This window comes from Strix aluco, chromosome 21 (assembly GCF_031877795.1).
Source record: "Strix aluco isolate bStrAlu1 chromosome 21, bStrAlu1.hap1, whole genome shotgun sequence".
Taxonomy (NCBI): domain Eukaryota; kingdom Metazoa; phylum Chordata; class Aves; order Strigiformes; family Strigidae; genus Strix; species Strix aluco.
Genome location: NC_133951.1, coordinates 10,447,618 through 10,468,174, shown reverse-complemented (window position 1 = coordinate 10,468,174; position 20,557 = coordinate 10,447,618). Strand labels below are relative to the sequence as shown.

General features: G+C 37.6%; 1 protein-coding gene across 1 annotated transcript; it reads right to left on the bottom strand.

Annotated features, from left to right (window-relative positions):
- Positions 1-1,396: 1,396 nt before the first annotated feature.
- ATAD5 (ATPase family AAA domain containing 5) lies at positions 1,397-20,280 on the bottom strand. The gene is made up of 23 exons (XM_074847296.1): positions 19,999-20,280; positions 17,023-18,824; positions 16,600-16,687; positions 15,863-16,027; positions 15,197-15,335; positions 14,631-14,715; positions 14,081-14,262; positions 13,112-13,269; positions 12,655-12,808; positions 12,125-12,418; positions 11,863-11,959; positions 10,876-10,958; positions 10,616-10,761; positions 10,350-10,500; positions 9,748-9,918; positions 8,612-8,730; positions 7,647-7,740; positions 7,343-7,407; positions 6,247-6,427; positions 5,306-5,493; positions 4,198-5,027; positions 2,896-3,060; positions 1,397-2,710 (listed from the first exon to the last, which is right to left on the bottom strand). The coding sequence occupies exons 1-23, from the start codon at positions 20,062-20,064 to the stop codon at positions 2,632-2,634; spliced, it is 5,502 nt and encodes a 1,833-aa protein (XP_074703397.1). The 5' UTR covers positions 20,065-20,280; the 3' UTR covers positions 1,397-2,631.
- Between the last annotated feature and the right edge of the window lie 277 nt (positions 20,281-20,557).

The following is a 20,557-nucleotide window of genomic DNA, read 5'->3' as shown; positions in this document are numbered from 1 at the left end:
ATAAGGCTTAACTGCTTTTTTCTGTATTACTCATGGGATTGTAGAATAATGTCGCCTTCATTTACATTCTAGGAAGCAATACTGAAATGACAGGAAAAAGCTTGAAACTTGACTGATATTTCAATGAGAACATGTTTGCTGAGGTTTTGGGTTTAAATTACCCAGTAACAACCACTGCTTCAATAGGGTGTACTCATAGTGAAACTGCAGGGGGTTTTTTACTTCTGGTCTCACTGAATTCTTTTGTTTAGGTAGATCGCAGGCATGGGTTTTGTCTTTTTCCTTTCCAGGTATCTTCAGTCATTCCCAAGATGCCTGAAGCTGATTTTTACATTTTAGGAGAAAAGGTGTTTTCTGCTCCGAAGAGAAGCTTCTTACATTACACTTACGTGCTGTGGAAGCAAGGTTGTGTGCCCTGCTACATGAGACACACAAGCTAGCTAGACGGGCAGTATAAAGGACTAAGCAGGGCCCAAACTGTTGCAGGAAAACATTTTGAACCAAAAGGACGTGACTTCCACAGTACTGGAATGGATCTTGTGAAACATTTCCTTTTAAGCCAAGTTAATCAAAACCAGCCCCAGATCTCTTTCCCTCAAGACCAGCCCATCCCTCTCAGAAACTTGCTTTCTTCTAGCATACAAACTTAAGAAGTGAAATACTTGAATTCTGTACGAGGAAAGGCTGAGAGAATTGGGTTTGTCCAGCCTCGAGAAAAGAAGGCTTAGGGGAGACCTTATCACCACGTTCAGTATTTAAAGGGTGGCTCAAAGAAGATGGAGACTCCCTTTTCACAAAGAGTCACCCAGAAAAGATGAGGGGTGATGGGTACAAGTTACTCCTGGGGAGACTGGACACAGGAGGAGAATTTTTCATGAGAACAATCAGCCACTGGAATAATCTCCGCAGGGAAGTAGTGGATTCCCCAAGATTGGGCACTTTTAAGATTCGGCTGGACAGGGGCTGGGCCATCTTGTCTAGACCATGCTTTTGCCAAGAAAGGTTGGACCAGATGATCCTTGAGGTCCCTTCCAACCTGGTATTCTGTGATTTAATTCCACCTTACTGTTTGGACACCACAGCCTGGAGATTCTAGAAAAAAAAATTTTAAGGCAGTTATTAGAACCAGAGAGTTGACTTCAAAAGGAAGTAAGTTGTCTCCCATTGCTTTCGATTTTGTCTTTTAAATTACCCACAAGTTTCCTAAAATAATCATATTTTATAAGGCCTGTTTCCAATTTATGTAGGTCCCCACTGTAATCTAATTAGATTGAGATTGCCTTTATAAAATAGTGAACAGATAATTTTACTTTATTTTTTTAAAAAAATTTAAATTTTAATTTATTTTTACAAAAATGTACAGGACTTGCTTAGACCATTGATACAATACAACCCATTAAGATTTTAACAGCCACCACTTTATTTCATTCTTATTTGATAATTCTGGGCTACGAAAAGAGTAAACTATAAAGGTTATTATCTACAATGCAGAAAATTAAAATAATTTACTGTTTTCATAAATATTTCTCATTCCTGAACATCTTTAAGACATGAAAAATATAAGATGAGAACAGAATGTACTAGAAAATGACCTTCCTTATTATTACAGAGACATTGAGGTAAGTGGAGTACCAATGCATGGCGCCAGTCTGACTCAGTTTGAGGAACAGTCCAATTGCCATACAAAGACAGAAAAGTATATGGTTGAAATATTTCCAGTTAAAAAACCCTTAAACATCATCTTTATGGACCCAAACCATTAAGTTTTAGGAGTCTTACTTTTCATACAACAGAAATATTCAGAATTTTAGCAAAGTCTCACAAATTTATTGTCATATAAAACCAGATTCAATCACAAATAATCAGGCTGAAGTCTTGTCAAATACAAAATTAAGTATAAAAATAGAACACAATATACAACACTAGAAGTAGTTAAATATTACTGAAACCAAAGTAACACTGGAATAATTGTTATTTACAAAATCCTGCCTAATTTCAGACCATCTTGAGCTACAGTAATCATTTCTCTACCTTTTTAGGAGATTAACATGCAGATGTGACAGCTGTAAATAATGAAATGAATGTATACAAATATATGTACATTGAGGCATAGTGCTTGGTGAAGACTTTGTTATTGTGAAGAGCTGTTTTTAGTCCTTTACACTTGAGACAACTTGTCCCATCCTCTCCCTGCCCCCTCCCATCCCGAGTTATTTAACACTTCACTGCAAATTCAGGAGGAAACAAGCTTATTTTAATGAAATGGTCTCCTCAGAAAAAAGCAACTTTGCTGTGGAAGTTGTGACAGTTGGTCATTACGGAAGGATTTCTTGCTATGGGATACACAAATTACAGAGAAATACAGTATGAAGTAGTCCCCATTGATTAGTTTGGGCATTTAATATTATAAATGCACTTACTGAACAAGCACCAAACATACCCACATTCAGTTGTGGAGAGCAATATCATGACAATAGATATATACATTATTTTAAATACTTATAGAAATTTAATATACAAATGGCTCTGAATATACAATAAAATAATGTGGTAAAAAAAAATTAAAAAAAAAAATCAAACTATGGTGAGAATACCACCATTAGGCACAAAGTATTTCTGGTGTTAGCAATTTTAAGGGAAGTCCAAAGACAGACCACTTATCATTTGTCTGGGTATTTCAAGATGAATCCCTTCAAGATAATGCAAGAACCTATAAAAAGAAAAATAAAAGTCACTATAAGGGGACAAAGTTATTTCCAAATATGAGGTAATATTTTTATTATTTGGAGAGGCAAATGTTCGCCTTTCTTGTCTAGAATTATTTGACAAAATATTTTATTAAAATTCTTAACTACCTTCTATGTTGTAGCAAGATTTAGGAAAACCAAAACTTACCTTCTTTTAGTCTTCCCTTGCTCTTTAAGCTTCTCAGACCTACAGATACTGCGAAGAGTGGGGAGGTATTCAAGTATGCTGGCTTGCTTATTACCCAGGTTTGAAGGACTTCTGGAAAATACAGTTCTGATGACTGCCAGCCTCTTCTGTGCTTTTTTGTGAATGCTAAAATGGAAAATGAAGCTTTATTGTTTCTTGTTCAAGAATGTGCAGTCCCTATTTTGTTCCTTTAAGATCAAATCCACTGGTTTAAAACTCTGTTAAACATACTGGTAGCCAAAACTGCATCCCAATGGATTCAATGCCTGCAACTTGTGACCATGTGCTGCTTACACAGCATCACAAAGCTGCGCTCAGAGACAGAAACGTGAGGGACAGTAGTTTGTTTGGCCAATGCTCTTAGCTTAACTGTGGAGTCTAATCTGGGGAGGTCTTCACAATTAGTTATGTATGTGAGGTTTAGCGTATCTGTCAGACCAGGTAACTGAAAGCATCTGTGGTCTTCAAAAATAAAAAGCTTCATGCAGCTGGTATTTGCCAGAATGTCAATATCAGATCCATGAATAACTCATGATATATTGGCCAAACTCGGTCACAGGTTAGACAGTTAGATCCATTTTGACATTGCTCCTCTGGGTACTGACTTCAAGAAGTACGAGTCTAACCTGTCTTCCTATTCAGAGACTGGAATAGGTTTTATTCACCTATTATGCCAGTTTCACATATGACAACTTGTTTATGTTGAAAACAATCTTTTATACCCACACTTGCTAGCAGCAGCGTATTCTTTGATCTTTTATAAAGTATTAAAGGCTATTCTTCGTTAGCATAAGTTACTACCAAAAAAATTCATCAAGCAACACCTATGCATTTAATACAGGCTCAGTACGACCAGGCACTGGATGAAAAATTTGCATGTCTAGTACTGCAGAATCCATTTCAGTGCATCTGTCTGTCTTGAAAAAGCCATTTCTTTAGGTTTTTGTTATTCTTTTGGGGGTGGCAGTGGTGTTTGTCTGTTTGCTTTCCAAGTAAATAGACTAGATTAAGGCTACCATTTCTGAACCACATTGCAGTCAGGCTATTCAAACATGGAAAGTCACTTTGCTTGCAGAGATTGCCAAGCAGTTCATTTAAGCTTATACAAGCAAAGCGAACAACGTATTCCAGCATTCTGAGACATACTGACAACATTCATATTGGTATGAATGTGTATATAATCTGAAACAGTCCTACACCCTGTGAAATGCTTTTCTTGACAAATAACTGCATTATATTCCAGAAATATAAGCAAAGTCTTACCTTGAATCAGCCGACTGACTGAAGGATACGTGATTTCTTGTGTTTGAAATAGGCAAAGTAAGTCCCTCCAGTTCATCACTTTCAGGTGTTTTACCGGTACTCAAAGAGGATTCCAAGTTTTGTGAAATATTAACAGAACATTTGTTAAAACTGAGTGCTTCAATAGCTGCCTTTATTTCACTACAGCTCTGGGAACTCCACCAGTCAGTATTTTCTATACTGAATTCATCACAAAGACCATTTTTGATTTTGCCATTTGTCCAATTAAATCCTTCATCTTTGGAAAACTCCAGCGGTTCCTTGGTGTTGGTGTTTACACAGCAATCCAAGAAGGACATGTTCTCTACAAATTCAGTCAGTGAATTCAGACACTGAAAACCAGTAGACCTTTTCTCATTTGCTGAGGCTTTCGTTTTAATTTCTTTTTCTTCTTTATTCATCAACAGTTTTGATTCCTCTTTATTCACTTCAGCACATGATGTAGTACTACCTGATGGCAAAGTTATGAATTCAGCTGAATAGTTCAGTCCAGTATCAAATAACTCACTATCATCCAATATCACAAGCCTTTTCTGGTTCTTTGTTTTTTTAGACTTTTTTCCAGGGCTACTTTTTCTAGAGCAACAACTGTTAGTAGATCTGTTTTTCGAAGAAACTATGGTAGTCCTTTCAAGTATGGAGTTAGAGGCTTCAGACTGGTTTGAAAGAACTTGCACCGGTAAGGGAAGAATAAGTTCAAGATTACTATATATAAAATCCACTTTCTTCATCTGGAATTCTGTGAGAAGCTGTATCAATTTATTCCATTTCTCCATGGTTGTGATTTTGTGCTGTAAAATAATAATTGTGAAAAATTTATTAATACCTTAAAATATTTTTTTAAAAATAAAAATGGTATTAAGAAAATCTCATACTCCTGGCTTTGTGTTTGAGTGTTTTGCTTGCAGAAGACCACCCCAGTTCAGATTCTGCTTAATAATGACAGAATCCCTTAATTGCTACAAACCTTTTCAAAGAAATTTGCTTCTAAGAAGATGCTATTCATAGTCAATTGCACTCAACTATCTGCCAATCATTCAAAGTATTAGCTAGTCAACTACAAAAATACCTTAAGAAATGTAAACAAATCTTCTGAAGGCAACAGGATATTCTTAAGGCCAAGCAATGTCTCTACACAGCCTGTATCACATTTTGGAAACTCCTGAAGACGTGCATCAGCTTGAGAGAAATGGATCTTTGAATCAGTAGTCTTTTCAGAATGAATTACATCATCTGCTTTATTTGTCTCATCTCCTCCTGCACAAAGATAACATGCTTTATTTGAAAAGAAACAACTGCATCATGAAATTGATTTTTCCCCTTTGATTCAATTCCTTTTCTAAAGGATACCGTAACTGCCACCTCTCACTGCTGTTGTGAATGAATATAGCAACTGAAATTAGTCACCCCCATCCCCGTTTGTCATCCCCATTTCTTTAAGTGTTACCAATCTGCCCGCTCTCCTTTCTTTGCTTTCAAAGTAACCATTTGAAATAGTCCGTCCTTCCTTTAATGCCCCACTGTTCTCTCTCTGTCGCTTGCTCACACGCTGTCTCACACCCCCACGCCTGCTGAGGACACTCCTCCTGTATCCTTTGGGACTGCTGACTGCTTGCTAGCTGTCCAATTTTTCTCCTTTTTCAGTTCTGCTTCTTCTAGATGAATTACCTACAGCTCAGCTAAATCAATAAAGAACTGCAAACTCTGAGTTGAAGGGAAACTACTACTAGCTCCCTCCTCTGCCCAGTTTCACTACTCAGAAGAGGAAAGGGAGATAATTAAGTACCATAATGATGGGTAATAAACAGGTGGAATATAAATCAAACTTTTAGTTCCTTATGCATATATACAAGGCTTTGAAGTAGCCATACCCCCACCCCCAAACCCTACCCAAATGTTTAGTTGGAGTCTTAGAGAAAGTTACCATCTATTCATACATGTCTAAGAAAGGTCTGATTTAATCAAATTCATGTTAAAATGGAGATTTTTTTTAAAATTAAATGAACCTACCATGATGTGCCAGACATTTGTCTTTCAAGAATCCACCTCCACTTCTAACCCAAAATTGTAAGTAGAGAACACTTTGTCTGATATCACAGTTATTTGTGGTTAACAGAGCAGCTAAGTCTTTTACATCTGTTCTTAGATTCTCAGCCAGACACAGCACTTGAAGATAGCTAGCAGCATTCATCTAAACAAAAGTTAGACAAATACCACTGAAAACAATTCTTACCAATCACTCAATACATCACACAAAAGCAAATTACTCTATTTATGCTTGAAATACATTTTTCCTTTTAATACAGATTAGTTTATTAAATTAGACTGCAGTTACATCAAGACCTCCATAGAAGAGCAGAATACTCTACCAAATCCAAACAGTCCATGTCAGAGAATTAAGTTCCATTTAGAAATTCAACTCATTAAAACCAAACAAAACACACATACTCTGCTTATGTTCCTGAAACCACATACACCTCGTGTCTCATCACCAGTGAACAGGTTTTAGTAAACTATACTCACATCAAAGGTTTTTCTTTCTTTTAAATCTGTAATTGTCTGGTAGTCCAAAAGATTTTCAATTTCACATTAAAAATCGCCCTTCTCAAAAGTTAGTTTCTTCTGATTCTCATTTACTGAGGTTTTTCACATAATACCTAGCTGCAAATAAAACTATTTGCTATAGAGAATACTAGTGTTTGCATTAAAGAAAGAACCCATAATATTTCTAGAATAGTTTCTATACTTTTTAATGAATGAACCAATACTGGCATAGTCAACCTTCAGACGAAAACTATTAGATATATAATCTATGAAATTATTTACTACATCCTAAAAACTAAATTGTGATGAAGTGATGTTCTTAGTGTAATTCTCTGAAATACTAAGTTGTTAAGAAATTAACTTCCATGCTAGTAAAAATTCCACATGTAAAGATAAATACATCCTATACGTCTTTGCATAAAACCTGAAAAATTAGTATTCTGATGAAACAGATATATTACAGCAGATGAACATAAACCTACACCAACATTTAAATTTCAAACTTAAATTAGCTGACAATTACTTGCTTAGGACATATCTGCATTTCCAAACACAGACTTACCAAGGAAGGGGTTCTAAAGTTGATCTCTTCAAAATAGCCATCAAACATTAAGCTGAACGTTGGATCTATAGAGAGAGAGAGAGAGATCAGTGAACTGTCATGACATTATGTTCATAACTAATCATTTTCTTTACCCATTAGAGCAGCCAGTATCTTTATTCAAATACTAAAATACTCACTATATAGTCTCCACTCATTTAATTTTACGTTTAGGGGCTGTATTCAACCATCACCATTTAAACCATCTTACTGAAAGAGGCTCTTCTGTCTGTAAAGACCAATTAGTGTAACAAACACCACTCACCATTGGTAGTAAGAATTACAGGTCTCTTTGCAGTTGCCATGAATGTCTTTATTGCACTTAGAAATCCTGCATCTTCATCAAATATTATATCTACCTATAGAAAACAAATGAATAGCTTTAACAATAGCTGCAAGCTGTGAATGCAGGCGTGCTGTTAACGACCGAGTTAGACTTAACACAGAGTTCCTGAACATCCCCAGGGCAGTGGCTGTTCATGGTTCAGGCAGAGTTCACTTGTTAGCACACACCACTTCGATCACAGGCTGTGCTGAAGCTCACAAACTCACAGACTGCTCCAGGCTGGAAGGGGCCTTTGGAGGTCACCTTGGCCCACCCCCCTGCCCCAGCTGGGTCACCTAGAGCAGGTTGCCCAGGACCGTGTCCAGGTGGCTTTTGAAGTTTGTTTTTTTGTTTTTAATAGAATTGCACCAGTGATCTGTAGGATCAATCCAAATTTGGCAACATTGCTCTACGTCCTTTATTTACTTCATATTACATTCATGGCTGCAATTTTGTATTCTTAGTTTAAGACTCAAAGACATTTTTGGGCAAGAGCTTAAAGAAAGGAATTTAATCTGGGGTTAGATATTGTAATTACTGCAGTGCTAATGGTGACTTTTAAAGTGTCTCAGTGCATGTAAGTAGTGTAAAATTATAAACCAACACTTTTGACACAATCAAAGGAATTAAATTAGCAGAATCCTGAAAACTGTTCCAACAGCAAACAACTGTTGATAGACGATAATTTCCTTATGTTTTAAAATAAATTTAAAAAATAATGATCCATGGTTAAAAAAGTACTCATGAGGATGAAATCATTAAACAGTGAATTAATTTTTAAGTTGATAATCCTCACGCTCGGATCTACCTAGAAGTCTCAAGGAGGAAGGGAAAAAAAGGTTAAACTTTTTAAGCATAGTGAAAGGACATATTGCTCACATCAATATATTTCATGGGAATTTTACCTCTTCAAAAAGAATGAGAGATGTTGCACTTTTTCTGTTGTGTTCTCCTCCTTCTGCTTCTTTGTTTATTGATTTAATTTGAGCATCTTTCTTTTCTTCAAGTGAATTCTGAGTATTTCCTGCAGATGGGTGAAGAATTGAGCAGGAAGCAAAGGAGGACTGAAACTATTTAATATGCATTCTAGACACTGGTTTCAAAACCACCCCATGTATTAACTGCTTAGGAAAATCTACACTGACACAAAAACTTAGAAATCTGACCTACATCCTTTTCTGATGTCTCATTTTAAAAAATTTGCAACAAATTTGCTGAGAATTCAACCATGTTTGGTGAAGGGCGGACTATTTGTAAAATTGATTCTGCACCTAACCTGTTTGTGACCTATGATGTCTCGGGGGCATGGGGTCGGTAAGTCCTTCAAGACAGTGCACTGATTGCCTGAAAAGACAAGGACTAGACTCAACTGCCCCAATTCTGTCCAGCACTTTGCTCGTGGCATTCCTTTGTACTGTCTGTGCAGAAATACTGGTTGTCCAAATATATTGTTTCCTTTCTCAAAACCTGTCTTTAAGGCTTCCTGAGCCCATGAAACATTTGGAAATATACTTTCTAATGTTAAGAGACTCAAAAGATTTCAGTGTGCCCTTCTATGTATTAAAATCCACAGCCTGCAATCAAGCATTTATTGGCTTTGCAGGACCTCTTAATTCTGTGGCAGTCATTTTGATATACATATACCACCTGGCACAATGACCATTCCACACCAATCTGAAACAGGCACTGAGGTAATAGAAAGGTGTATTTTTCTAGAGTCAGTTTTTAATTTATCTTCTCTTACCTAAATGCTCTGAAAAAAAGAACAAAACCCAAACAACTAAGGAAAGCCCACTGAACTTCAGACTGTCTGCACCCTAGTTAGCTCTCCTGTAATACAGAGTAATGACTACTTCCTAGATAGTTAAGTGTACCTGTGATGCACTAAGTAACTCTTGACAGCAGTTAGAGTGTAGTAAGTCTGCTCTACTCTTGTCCACACAGCTCCACAGTAGTACTCCATACTAGTAGTAGCTCCATAGTAGTACAGTGTAGCTTTTCCATCTCCAAAGGTAACCAATTATTAAATAGCGATGCCTACCTTTGTTTTTTTCTTGAGATGTTACTGCTCCATCATTACCTTTGCGTTTGGAAGAAATTTTGAAATAGTTTGCAAGTGTTTTAGGGGGTAAGCTTCGTTTTAATCCTGCTCCTTTTGGTGACAGTGGAGGTTTTCTTGGTGAAATAACTTTCTTTGGAGAATACATTTTTTCTGCAAGACACGTTTTATATTAAATTTAAGCTGGAAATGTAATCTCAAACTGACATTTCTCAGGCAAATTTAGAGCAAATCCATTTTTGTATCTGGTACAGGACAGGTTTACTGTGCTGATTTCTGCTTATTTTACTCTTCTGTTACAGGGAATGCTTTCTCTTCAACGTTCTATTCAAGTGCCATAGCACTTACTCCACCACTACAGAAATAACTTAAGATAATCAAGAGTCAGTAATTTTGATAAAGTCATTATTTAATTTGGTATGCGATTGCATTAACCAACACAGTATTTATTATTATGGCCAGATAAGCTGAAATTTGCTATCCTTTTTAAACAACTGATGTCTAAAAATTGTTTTGGGAATTCAGTTCCTTGAAACAAAACAAAAACCCTAAACAAAACCCCCAGATATAACCATGAAACTTACTTGGTGACTTGGCACTGCTACAACTGTTAAAAAAACAAGGCTTATGTGCATTAATGCCTTTTTTGTCCACTTGATGAGACTGAGTAGCTTCTTTTAGTTGAGACAGTATCTGTCTACCACTACGCTGGCAAGAGGCGTTGACTTCAAATATCTGCAATGGTTTTTAATTTATATTAAAAAAAAAATTAGGTATTTTGTATTATGAATGCTTTCATATCACTAGTTACAAGTAAGAAAAATAGCAGTGAGGAAAGGACTCCACAGACCTTAAAACCGAGCTCCTGAGCACAAGCATACACTGCAGCAGTTTTCCCTACTCCTGGCGGGCCAGTTATCAGAACTGTATTGCAAAGGCTAGTCTCCTCCTCAAAATCAGATTTACTATCTTTAAAGTCAAGGCTGTCCAAAGAATCTGTAGAATTATTTAAAAGAAAAGAAAGGATTGTTCAAACCATTATCAACTCATGACAGTCTTATGCCAACTTCAAAGGGAAGCTATATATATTATTTTTAATTCTATCAGCACCTTGATGCTCTTTGTCCTCCTTTTCCCCTTTCTGATTTCTTTTTTCTTCCCAATCAGCTCTTTTTTTCCATTCTTTTAACCAACTATAAAAGGAAGGAACAGAACAAAAATTAAAAATTACTGCTGAATAAAGTGAATCAAATTCAGATGGAACAGAACATAAAACTAGGGGACATCAGTCACTTTTTATGCCTCTCAAAAATATATCAAGTCCCTTCAGATTAAAAAAAATGATAAAATTGTTCAAGGTTTGATTCTTTTGTAAAAAAAGATTCCTTCTTCATTCTCCATTCTATTATTTGATTGGTATAAAACCAGGTCATTTATTGAACTACTTAAATTGTGGAAAATGCTTTATCATTCATAGTTTCGTGTTGTCAGGTGGATCTTTAAATTCTGCATAAGAGCCACAACATTGAAACCCGCTCAGAAAATTTAACCAAAAGCACAATATATTAGATGGACTTGTGCACTAGATGCTCTTTACTAGATGGTCTTCAAGGTCCTTTCCAACCTAGATGATTCTGCACTAAATTACTGTCAAAAGCAGAGGCACTATATCAAAATCAGGATCAGGCACGCTTGTAGGGAAATATGGACAAGTACTGATCAGTTGCTGTTCCTCATAGGGTGTAAGCTTAAATAACCTGACAAAAATAATTCTTCCTAAAATTGTAAGGGCATTAGTTACTTAAGTATTTCTTCCCACAGCCTAATGTAGCATTTCATGTGTGTCTTTGTTTTGTACTATACCATAAAAGCTACTGAGGTATTACTGTAAAAGAAACTATAACCAAAAGATCTTTCACACCAACTGACAACTTGTTTCCACAACTTTTTGAAAGTAAACCAAAACAAGAGCCACAAACATACACCCTGTGTTATTCAAGCATAGAGTAAAATAACTGACTTCACGTCTTTGAGCATAATCAAGTAATAGGATGTTTTGAGTTATTTTAAGAATGGATCCACGCTCCCACTTCTGACCTGTGTAGCCTTTCAATTTCTTTCTTGTTCCCTACAAGTTCACTGGAATCTTGAGGCTGATATTTTTCTGTCCAGAGCATGTCTTCCTTTTCAACTCCTACAGAAAAAATAGCCAGTTTTAAATAGTTCTTCATGCAAAAGAGTTGATCTAGTAGAATATTAAGACTAGATAAGATTTTTGCATCACAGTGGAAGGCTGACATACATCATATATACATTTCCTCTGCGCAGAGAATTCAAATCAGACAGGAGGTGCAGTTACCTGAAAGTGCATTTGGCTCTGATAAATATTCAGTGTCTTCTGGCATAACATCTTGTTTCCGAGTCTTGTTTTTTCCCAAATGTCTTGCTTGTCCTGCCTCTGCTTGTTTTTCTCCAGATATGGGGGAAATAATGTTCCTGGAAACTCTGGATTTTATTTCAGTCTCTGTACCTTCAATTTGTTTTCTTCTTTTTGATTTACGGTCTTCTGTTTCTTTCCTTTTCCTCTTAGTTTCCTTCCAATTGTCAGAATGTTTCTGATTTACCTCAGAACTTGCAGTGACATCTCTGTTTTCTAAGAAAAAAAATAAATTACATCCTTTTAGAATTTCAATCTATGTCCATTACAACCCTATGTTTGTTTAAATCATATTTGAAGAATTTGGTCAAAATTACCTAAAATGTGAGGATCAATTTATTTCCAACAACAGTATTCCTTCACTGAAACATTTCTGGAAATTCCAAGTTGCCTTTTTATGCCAGAGGGAGTGTGTGTGTGTGTGTTTCTTTTTCCCTACGTAGATTACTAACCTTGTATACTGTTTTCAAAAACGAACCGTTCCGTTTGCTTTTTCAGAAACTTGTAGAAGTACTTTCTTGCAGGAAATTGAGAATTGGACGACATGATCTCATCTAGTAAATCTTTTCTGAATGTATCAGGAAAAACTGGTCGGTAGCCAGAAAGCTGTAACACACACACACACATTATTACTCAAAAAATATTTCACAGAAGAACAGTGATGGTTTTGCATAATTTAATTTGATAGCTGTCTTGTTAAACCCAGAGGTTAGCAGAAAGCCTTGAGAATTGTCTAATGTTATGATGCAGAATGCGTAAATCACAAACAAGAAAAAAAAAAATCCAGGACTGACGCAGTTTCAAACTATAGGATTTTTTAAAACAACAAAAGTCCTAACAAGTAACAAAAGAATTTAAAATTTCTTTGCACTTTTCTTGTAACACAAGCCCCCCTTTTAAAGTACTAACCACAGGTGCGGAACAGTTTCCAGTTAGTTTTGAATTCACAGTGGAAAATTCACCAAGTGAGAGAGTGATTTTTGTGACGTTAGTGACTTCAGTACTCAGTTCCCTTAGCTTAGCTAATAGAGGACACGATGGTGACTTTAATTTCCACATCGGATAACCTACGAAAGAACCCCCACCAAAAACAAAACAGGAAACTTTTGTTAACAAAGCAGAGATACAGTCACAGACAAAACCATCCCACAGTAATTAAGAGCAAATGCTCTTTTAACTACAGCTTTATTATGTCAAAGCCAAGCTTATTTAACTTACACTGCATCAACTTTTTATCTTTATGAATTTCACCTCCCACATTTGCATGTTTTTGCATACAACATTACTCTAGTAAGGTGCTTCTGGGCTCTTTTTGCTCTAAGTAACAACCTGTGTCCCACTGGCTCTCTGTAGGACAGATGCTCACTAAGGATTTTGTTTGTTTATTGGTTGGTTTGCAAATATAAATTCTGTTAAGTGCTATTCTACTTTCTGCTTTTCTGTCATGCCCTTTCATAAGAACATTGTAGCACACTCCCTCACTCAGTGGGAAGAAATGGGCTGTTCTTTTATCTTTTGAGAAATACTTTGCCTTTGTCAGAAGGAAATGGTTTCTGCCCCAGTCAGCCCAATACGAACTTTATTCTCCCAATTGGAACTTGAAAAAACTAACTTTTTTTTTTACTAAGTATTAAGGATTGTGCATCCCCACCCATAAATGTATACATTATTTTAGCATCAATTTAATTTGTAAATTATGTATTTATAAACACCTCACTGGAAGCTTCTAAGTTTTGTTTTCTTACTGTGACACAAAACAAGAGGGAACTACCAATTACTCCAGTCACAAGAGTAAGTTCTGCTGTTCAAGTTTCTTTTCTGCACAGATTTACTAGAAAATATTATACACATTTACACAATGGCTGAACAAAAGCTTACAGTCATCCTTCTGCTGTACATGGACAACAGTCTTAAAACATGAACTTGCAAGAGAGTACGCTTCCATTGCTGCTGCTTTCTTTGCAATCTGTCTTTTCAGTGACTCTGGCAATCCACTCATCAGGAATTCACGTTTTGCTCTGAACTGATCATCGTCTTGAGAATTTTCAGATGCATCTTGGCTTTAATGAAAATAGAAATGAAAATAAATTTAGTAAGTTTACATTTAATTTTAAATTTTGTGTTACAGACGTTTTAATTGTAAAAAAATCCTCTTTGGTTTTTTTATTTTTATATGCAATTTAGGATTTCTTTTTAATCACTCAACTACATTTTCAACCACCTAAAATGGCTCAACAATGGTTAGAAGAATACACTCTCTACAAAACCCCCCAAAATTTTGCAAGCAGATTAACATATTGATCAGTGTAAAAAACATGATCATTTATATCACATTTCAGTGTGTATTTAAATTAGTAAAATGAGAGAATGTTAAAGTAACCTTGAAATATATTTTGATTCTTAAGTGACTGCAATCTTGAAAACTGACCTGCTTTCATCAAAGACCACAATTGGTTCACCTGCAGAGCTTTGAGCATTTCTGCCTAGGAAGGAAGGTGCATATCCCAGTTTTCCTTTAAAAGGAAAAAAAAATTATGATTAGATTAGCACTGATACAGGATTCTAACCTTGTTTCTCTGTTCACTATCTATAGGTTCCATTTAATAACATTAGGGAATCTCCTTTTCTTAAGTGCAAGAAGAATATTTTAACAAAATTCCTTACAGTTTTATTTCTAGTTATTTCATCACTACAGAGATTATTTTCTGTAATATTTAAAAAAATCCTTAAATTAGAAGACAACAAAACATGGTATACTATCAGCAGTTTTTCAGACAAATGTCTTTTCCTTGAATGAAGAAAAATCAAAGCAGCACATGCAAATAACCTCTGCACTATTAACTCATGTTATAAAAATAAAAGATATATGTTGAAATACTATATAAAAAAATCAGAAGAAAAGATTAATGTACTGCAAAGGGAGCTTTATAAAATAAAGTTATAATAGTCAATAACTGTAATAAACACTAAACACATTCTGTAAAATTCAATTACCATTTGAGTTCTTCGCAACCTTCAAGTTTCTAGACTTTTTCCCCAAAACATCATTCAAGCTCCGAAGATTTTTTTGCTTCACATTCTGCACTGTAGTAGTGGCATTACTCAGTTCTGAATCTAAAATTATTACCGATTCCTAGAAGGAAAGCATATAAAATAAGAAAGGAAACAACTTTTCCTCCTTTATTAACAATACAATTGAGTGATCAGTACTGAGAAAACTGAAGAAAGTGCTGGAGAGCTCAGAAGTTAGAAAATATAATTTGAAGATTATACAGTCCTTTTATTACCATTTACACAGGAAAAAAAAATATAGCTTAAGATCCCCAATATATAAATGAAGGCCAGAATTACTCTCATCTAAATTCAAATGTCTGAAACATACACATTTGAAACAGACACCTTGCTGACCATTAGGAAAGAGAAACAGTCACTTCTAAAGTGTGAGCATCTGCTGCATGTTACAGATCTGTGTTAGGATGAGCTTTCCAGTCTATGCCTGGCAGTTGCTTTACTATTTGACATTTACCACACCATTGCATAGAAATCTACCTTATCTGATTCTTTAAAAGAAATGGTTGGAAGATAAGAAACATTTTGTTGCTCAAATGGATCACAAAAACATCAAAATATATTTTTCCCCTACAAAGTACACAGGCTTACTTCATTTTCCTGTGATTTTTTCTTCTCAACAAGAGCTCGCTGTCGAGACGAGCGCCTCACGGGAGTTGGTAAGTCTTCATTAACCTTTGATCTATTATGCCGTATAGCCTTTGCTTTTTCAATCAGCTGTTTCGCTTTGGATATATTTTTAGAAGTAGAGCTTGCCTGTTAACAAAGTACAAAAGAACCAAAATACCCACCAATTAGTAGCAATATATTCACAATAAGTATTTCACATATTATTTTTTCACATTCATAAAAGCATATGATCTGTATAAAATTTATTTGTATCAAAAAGAAAATCAAAGGATGAAAAGGAAGAGCAAACCAAGGTAATATAAATACTTTTCAAAAGGGAGTGAGAGCCCTACAAGGGCATCCTCCAATTTGTCCACAGAACAAATGGAACATGGGCAGTGACATTCTTAAGCACAAGCTGTTCTGCTGTGCCCAAACACTATGTCCCATCCTGAGAACCTGCAGAACACGAGCACACTATTTTACCAGATTTTTCTGTTATGTTATGAAAAGTAGATGTATGCTAATAAAACATATTTCCAAATCTAAGCTACAATAGCTGTACAAGAAACTATCTCACATTCTATCATAAATCACAGCAATAGTCTCTTTTCATAGGGCATCTGAGAACTGTCATATTCTATTAAACTATTACACAATACCGAATATGCATATAATAAACAACAGAACACCAAAACACAAACTGTTACATAAATTACCTTTATATTTTTGGAGTTAAACTCTTCATTTTTCATTGTTTCTGTTTTATTTGATTTTGTAGTCGCACTGATACGTGTAAACCTCATTCTAATTAGGAAAAAAAGTAGTAAGAAATTATTACTTTTTTAATAAAGGGAAATGTTATTCTCAATCTCTTTTTCAAAAGTGTTTAAAAATACAGTGCTGCAAACAGAAGCAACCCCCAGTTGGTGGTTGTTTTTTTTGTTTGTTTGTTTTTTCTAATGTCTTTACTGCAAACACATTATAACATCAACTTTGGTTCTTCTGTATTATTATGCACCACAATCAGTATTCATGCAGCTTTGGTATGCATTCCAATCAATTTATAATTATGTCTTACTCTTAAAATACTTGCAGGGAAACAAAATGCAAAAAGAGAGAATATACTCTAAAATCTTTACCTTATTGGGCTGTTTCCGTCAAAGGGCACGGTAATCACCTCTGCTTTATACACATTATTTTTCTTCAAGGATTGCTTGCTTGCTTTTGGTGTAGAAGTCTGTAAAGGGCAGTCACTTAATTCATCTTCAGAAAAGGTATTTCTAATCCTGGGTTTTTTAGGTGTAACATTTTTTGATGGTTTGATTTTCTTCTGCCTTAAACTCCTCCTTAACTTACTCACTTTTGGACTTGATGCAATACTTACATCTAAGGTGTTTTCCTTAGTAAGAACGTTAGTTCCTGAATCCTCATCTTCATTATAATTACTAGTATTTGAGACATTAGTTTCTTTAGTTTCTGAAGCCTTCCTTCTTCTGTTTCCTTTCTTCTGAAACTTTTTAGGTCTTTTGGTTTTAGTTCTATTGTTTTCAGGATTAGAAGGTGCATATTTGTCCACATGATCTTCTGGTACTCCACTTTCTAATCCTTTATTTGAAGCAATGTCATCTTCTGGTCCTCCTTTTTCTTTTGAAGACTTTCCAAAGGTTTGCTTTTGTTTTCCAGGTGCCTTTTTAACTCCACTTTTTATTACATCTGATGTTGGTTGCCTAAACGCCTTCATAAACTGATGCCTTTCTTCCAGAGTACATTTTGGCTTCAAAGAATCAGACCCTGCAGTCTCTAGTACAGCTAACTCCAATTCTTCTTCCTCAATAACTACATTAGATTTTCTTTTCTGAGTAACCTGTTCGGCTTGTTCACTGTCCAAGAGGGGTGGGCTACTTTCTTTTTCCTGTACGCACTCTTTCTGCTTCAAGAAAATGGAAGCTATTTTCCTAGAGCCCTTTTGCTTCTTATGGAATGGAGCTAATCTGGGGGGAATGGAGTGAACTTGTGCAAGGACAGTTACTGTTCTAAGTGGTAGCTGTTGAGATTCCTCACACTTTTCTGGCTCACCAATACTATCACTTTTGTCCATTTCATTTGCTGTAGCAGAATTGTCCATTGCTGACTTTGTGTCTTCTTCAACATGACTGACATAATTTTCTTCCTGACTCCTCAAGAAGTCCTCAAATGACACTGTTATTATACTATTATTTACCTGTGATGTCTTACCATCCGTACGAGCTTCAAAACTGGAGTCACTAACAGTAGCGTCACACTCTGCTCTTGTAGGTGATACCATAGTTTTCTTATCTTCAGTTTCCTTTTTACACTTTTCATTCAGCTGGTTTTCAGATGAAAAACTTTCAGACAAATCCATATTTACTTTGCGCTTTCTTTTCCTTGATTTTCTTATCCTATTTTTTGTTCCATTTATTTCACAACCACCTTTCTTTGTGTTTTTTTCGTAGATGACAGCATTTGAGAAGTTCTCTCTTTGCACATTATCTTTTGCTAATTCTCTTGCACATTTTTGGTCAACTAAAGTACAAGTAGCAATAAAATCATTACTGTCTTGTTTCAGTCCTGTTGTTTCTCTGCTGTCATCACTACTAATTTCTATTTCATGTTCATTCACAGATTCTTTCATCTGTCTTAGCTTATTATTTAAATTAACTCTCCTCCCTTTCCTCTTCCGCTTTAAACGTGGTTTAAGAGGTGACCTACAGTCTTTGTCATCAGCATCCAACGGTGTTTTATTTTTTCCAGCTACAACTGGTAACGTAGCTTTTTCAGTTACAGGTGTCTTTTTAAAATAATCCAATATATTGTTGGGTTTTGGTAGTGACAACACTTTATCCACTGGTTTTGCTAATGGTGAAAAATATCTTGTGATTGTTTTTACAGAAGTATCCTCCTCTCGCCGTTTCTTGCATGGCTATAAAGAAGTTCAACATCAACCTTAGTTTTTAGAAACTTAAGATGACTTAGCATGGTAATATAAAGCAGTACAGTATCTGCAGTATATATTAGTGACAGTAGTACTTTTTCAGAGGATAAAAAACTCACGTCAATGCGCTAAGACTGTGTGCACATCAGCTTTATCTCCATGTTTGCAAAATGTTGTAAGATGTTTGCCATCTTAGCTTGAAATAAAATTCTGCTGTTTGAAATAAATAAAAATCCTGCTCTGAAACTTTGAGACTGCCAAAACTGAAAGTGACCACAAGGTTTTCAAACATCTCTGCAGAGACTTCATAACACTAGAGTTCAAACAGATGATCTACCTATTGGTTACCTCAAGATGTTCACCACAGCAACTGTAGAGCACTTAACAGGGAATTCCAACATCACTTATGAGATGTATGATCCCACTGTAATCATCTAACATCTCTTAAGAAAAAACTATTCATTTTAAATTCTTAAAGAAAATTAATACAAGAGAATTCAGATCTCATATTGTAATTCAAACCATAAAAGAAAATTTATTTGTACAAAGGCAGAAATTCTTCCCTGTGAGGGTGGTGAGCACAGGCTGCCCAGAGAAGCTGTGGCTGCCCCCTCCCTGGCAGGGTTCAAGGCCAGGTTGGACGGGGCTTTGGGCAACCTGGGCTAGTGGAAGGTGTCCCTGCCCGGGGCAGGGGGGTTGGCACTAGGTGATCTTCAAGGTCCCTTCCAACCCAAACCCTTCTATGAGTCTGTGATTCTAAGACTCCAAGAAAGCCGGCTCACAAAGACTTTTATAACTCTTCTAGTTTATTAAAAACTGAACTCTTCTAAAATCGCATCGTCTGAAACTGAAAACGCTTCTTCCCAAAGCTACCGGGGACTCCGCCGAGGTGCCCCAAGAGGCATTTCATGACAGCCTGGCCCGGGGGCTGCGCAGCGCTCCCGAGCGCCCACCCTCAGGCTGCGAGCAAGGGCGCGGCGCCGGGCACCCGCCCCGCAGCGCCCAGGCGGCGCTTTCCGCCTCCCCCCGTCGCACCAGCCGCGCCGTGTCGGGCGCGAACGACAAAGAGGCGCCCGCCGCGTCCCCTGCGAGGCCGCCCCGCTGCACCCCCGCGACCGCCGCCAGCCCCCTCTCCCCCCCTCGCCCGCCGCCGCGACCCCACCTGAGCATCGCCGTCTTTCCCGGGGAGGGAGGCGGCCGCCGCGGCCACGGCGACCCTGCCCACCATGCCCCGGGCGCTGGCGGGGAGCGGAGCCCTCAGCCGCGGGGGGAGGCGCGCGCTGGCGCCATGGAGCGGCCCCGCCGCCGCCGCCCGCGCGATCGCGGCCGCCTGACAGGAGCGGGGCCGGGCGGGCAGAAAAGCGCGCGCGGGACGAGATTCGGACCTCCGCGCGGAGGGGGGCGGCGCCACGGCGCCCCACGTGACTCGCCCGCCCTGCCAACGGCCGTCCGCCTTCCACCCTCACGTGACGCGGGCCCGCGGCCGCTCGCCCCGCCCCTTCCCCGCGGGCCCGGTCACGTGCCGGGGGAGCCCCGCCCCGCCCCTCCCGCTTCGCGGCTGTCAGTCGGGTTTTGGCGCCGCCGGGCGGAGAGGGGCGGGGTTACGGGGCGCGAGAGGGGCCAAACTCCGCGGCTCCGGCGGCGCGGGGCTCCCCGGCCGCACGTGCCCTGCCCGCCGCCGCCCCCCGCGCGCGGCCGCTCCAGCGCTCGGTGCCGCCACC

What these genes read in the sequence shown, in the direction of transcription:
- ATAD5 (XM_074847296.1), bottom strand. Translation starts at nt 20,064, where the DNA reads ATGGTGGGCAGGGTCGCCGTGGCCGCGGCGGCCGCCTCCCTCCCCGGG. An exon ending in TGTACAGCAGAAGGATGACT is followed by an intron (nt 13,270 to 14,080) that starts GTAAGCTTTTGT and finishes GTTCTTTCGTAG; the next exon opens with GTTATCCGATGTGGAAATTA. An exon ending in AGTCAGTCGGCTGATTCAAG is followed by an intron (nt 3,061 to 4,197) that starts GTAAGACTTTGC and finishes TTTCCATTTTAG; the next exon opens with CATTCACAAAAAAGCACAGA.